This window comes from Silene latifolia, chromosome 11 (assembly GCF_048544455.1).
Source record: "Silene latifolia isolate original U9 population chromosome 11, ASM4854445v1, whole genome shotgun sequence".
In the NCBI taxonomy this organism is placed as follows: domain Eukaryota; kingdom Viridiplantae; phylum Streptophyta; class Magnoliopsida; order Caryophyllales; family Caryophyllaceae; genus Silene; species Silene latifolia.
Window position 1 is genome coordinate 121,661,958 of NC_133536.1, and position 2,523 is coordinate 121,664,480.

Genomic DNA, 2,523 nt, shown 5'->3' on the forward strand with positions numbered 1-2,523 from the left:
CTAAATGATGTGTTTGGGAGATGTGGTTATGGAAATGTAATCACATTGATGCCTTATATGACTAAACAGTTTTTTTTTTGGTGTAATGTGAGTATATTATATATCAGATCAAAAAAAATTACATGAGGTTCTAGGATCAAATCCTACTACAAGCATGTCAAACCAAAATCACATTTTGCAGCCAAAGGAGATCAGATTGATCTACAAAGCCTTACATTTCATTTTCACCCTCCTCTTAATATCATCCTCTATTCGAACAGCAACAACTTCAGGTCTTGATAGCCAGTCATTGATCCTGGCATTGTTCCTTTGAAACCAGATGAAATAGTGATAAGCATTGAACATGGCCACCTTAAACTTCCATTGCAAAGTATTCCTGTTTTCTGCACTCAATCTGTCTACTGTTGTAAATGTGCCTCCAAACCAATGCAACAGACATCTCTGAACTCTGACAGAATACACACAGCTCGTAAACAAATGCTCCACAGTTTCAGGCTGTCTCTGGCACAGTATACACCAGTCATCTGTGCAGCAGCCAAACCTGAACAATTTGCTCTTCACATTCATTCCTTCATTCATTCTCAGCCAGGTAGTCAAAGAGTGTTTAGGGATGTTCCAGTTATTCCACATAATATTAGTCCAATTCAGAGTGGGTTGATCAGGAGCAAGCCAAGCATGCCCTTCTTTGATGGAGTAACCTTTAGTGCTCATGGTCCATTTGTTGTCATGGAAGCCATCCTTGAGCATCTCTTTTACTTTACAGACATTTTTTCCAAACCCAGGTTATATGACTAAACAGTTAGTCAATGTGTTGATGAGACGATTATTTAATGGCGATTAAATAATATTGGTTGAGACGAATTAACTATCAATTCGTAAATTGAATATAATAAGTTATATTCAATTAATGTATATGATGTAAGCTTGGACGACTTAATATGTTAATTCGTAATTAAATGTAATCGGTTATATTTAATCAACAAGATGAATGTGTCATAGTGGTAATAGTGAGGGTACTCAAACCAAGAGGTTATGGGATCGATCCTCACTAGATGACAATTTATATTTAACACATTTTATACATTTTTGGAATAACCGAAAATAAGGAAATTATACTCCTTATTATTTCGGTATTTGGGCCGAAAATTAGGAGAAGAAAAATCCACCCTAATCTTCCCTCATACACGGTTTAAGAGGTAGAGAGGAGTGAATTTTCTAACCTAATTTTTAATTCATTCTTGCCTCTCATCTCAACAAAACACAAAACCCTAATTTTACAGAAAATTTGAGGGATCGATTCTAGTAACAAGTTAAGGGCATATCTCATATCGTCTTGGGTGCAACTGATAGGCGAATATCAACTTTGGTATTGTTCTTAGGCCGTTTTTGCTAGGACCGAAGGTTATTTCTTAATCCTTTATGCTTTTGTTTATGCAATTTAGTTTTATGACTCGTAATCATCACGTTATAATTCGTTATAATCCTTAAATTTAAAGGGATGCATACAGATAAATCCCACAAAAGGGTAGTAATAAGAAATAATTTTAAGATTAAATTTTAAGGCTTCTAATAGATATATCTAGTTAATATGTTATTAGAATTAAGGGGTAGTCTTGGTGCCATCAAGAGGAGAATCTATACTATTGGGATTTTGGAGGATCATCCATTAACTTGTATCTCAAGAACAAGTGAGAAGGAGTCCTCACTTGTGCCCTAAACCGATTTCTACAAATGTAAGGAACTTTATTCTTACTTTTCTATTTATATTATGTTATGCATGCACTAGATCAAGATCTAAATCAATGAGAAATTTAGATCATTAATTAAAGAGTTTAATTAGAGGGTTATTGAATCCTTTCATGAACAAGTCTTGTCCTCAAGCCTGTAGCCTCCTCATCATCTGAGTCATAGTAAGGACTGAGATCTCCCATATTGAAAGTGTCATGTACCTCATAATCACTTGGTAAATCTACCTTGTAGGCATTTGATCCAATCTTTTCAACAATTTCAAATGGGCCATCAGCTCTTGGCATTAATTTGTTCTTTCTCCGAGTTGGGAACTTTTCCTTCCTTAGATGAATCTAGACCAAATCACCTGGCATGAACTCCTTCTTCCTTTGAGGGACCTTAGACTCCTTCCTATACCTTTCATTGGCCTTTTCAATCTGCTTCTTAACCGATTCATGAAGTATTAGCATTTGGTCAACTCTGGCCTTAGTATCATAGTTCATCCCCCCTCTTGGAACACTGGATAAATCTAAGGGCATGAATGGATTAACCCCATAGACTATCTCAAATGGACTATGACCAGTTACAGTAGATGATGCCCTGTTGAATGCAAACTTAGCTTATGACAGTTTCAAATCCCAATCCCTTAAGGTCTTACTAACTATGTGTGGGGTAATATCCGTATAAAACCCTTAAATTTTAGGACTATAACGCAAAATTTAACATGTGATTATTGTCATAAAACAAAAATACAAGAGAAAACGATAAAGCACAAGAATTAACCTCGGGTCCTTG

The 2,523-nt window shown here is 35.6% G+C and overlaps 1 protein-coding gene across 1 annotated transcript; it reads right to left on the minus strand.

Moving 5' to 3' along the window:
* Positions 1-201: 201 nt before the first annotated feature.
* On the minus strand, positions 202-2,033 carry LOC141613903 (uncharacterized). Its single transcript, XM_074432646.1, has 2 exons — positions 1,883-2,033; positions 202-755 (listed from the first exon to the last, which is right to left on the minus strand). Exons 1-2 carry the CDS (start codon positions 2,031-2,033, stop codon positions 202-204), a joined length of 705 nt encoding a protein of 234 aa, XP_074288747.1.
* Between the last annotated feature and the right edge of the window lie 490 nt (positions 2,034-2,523).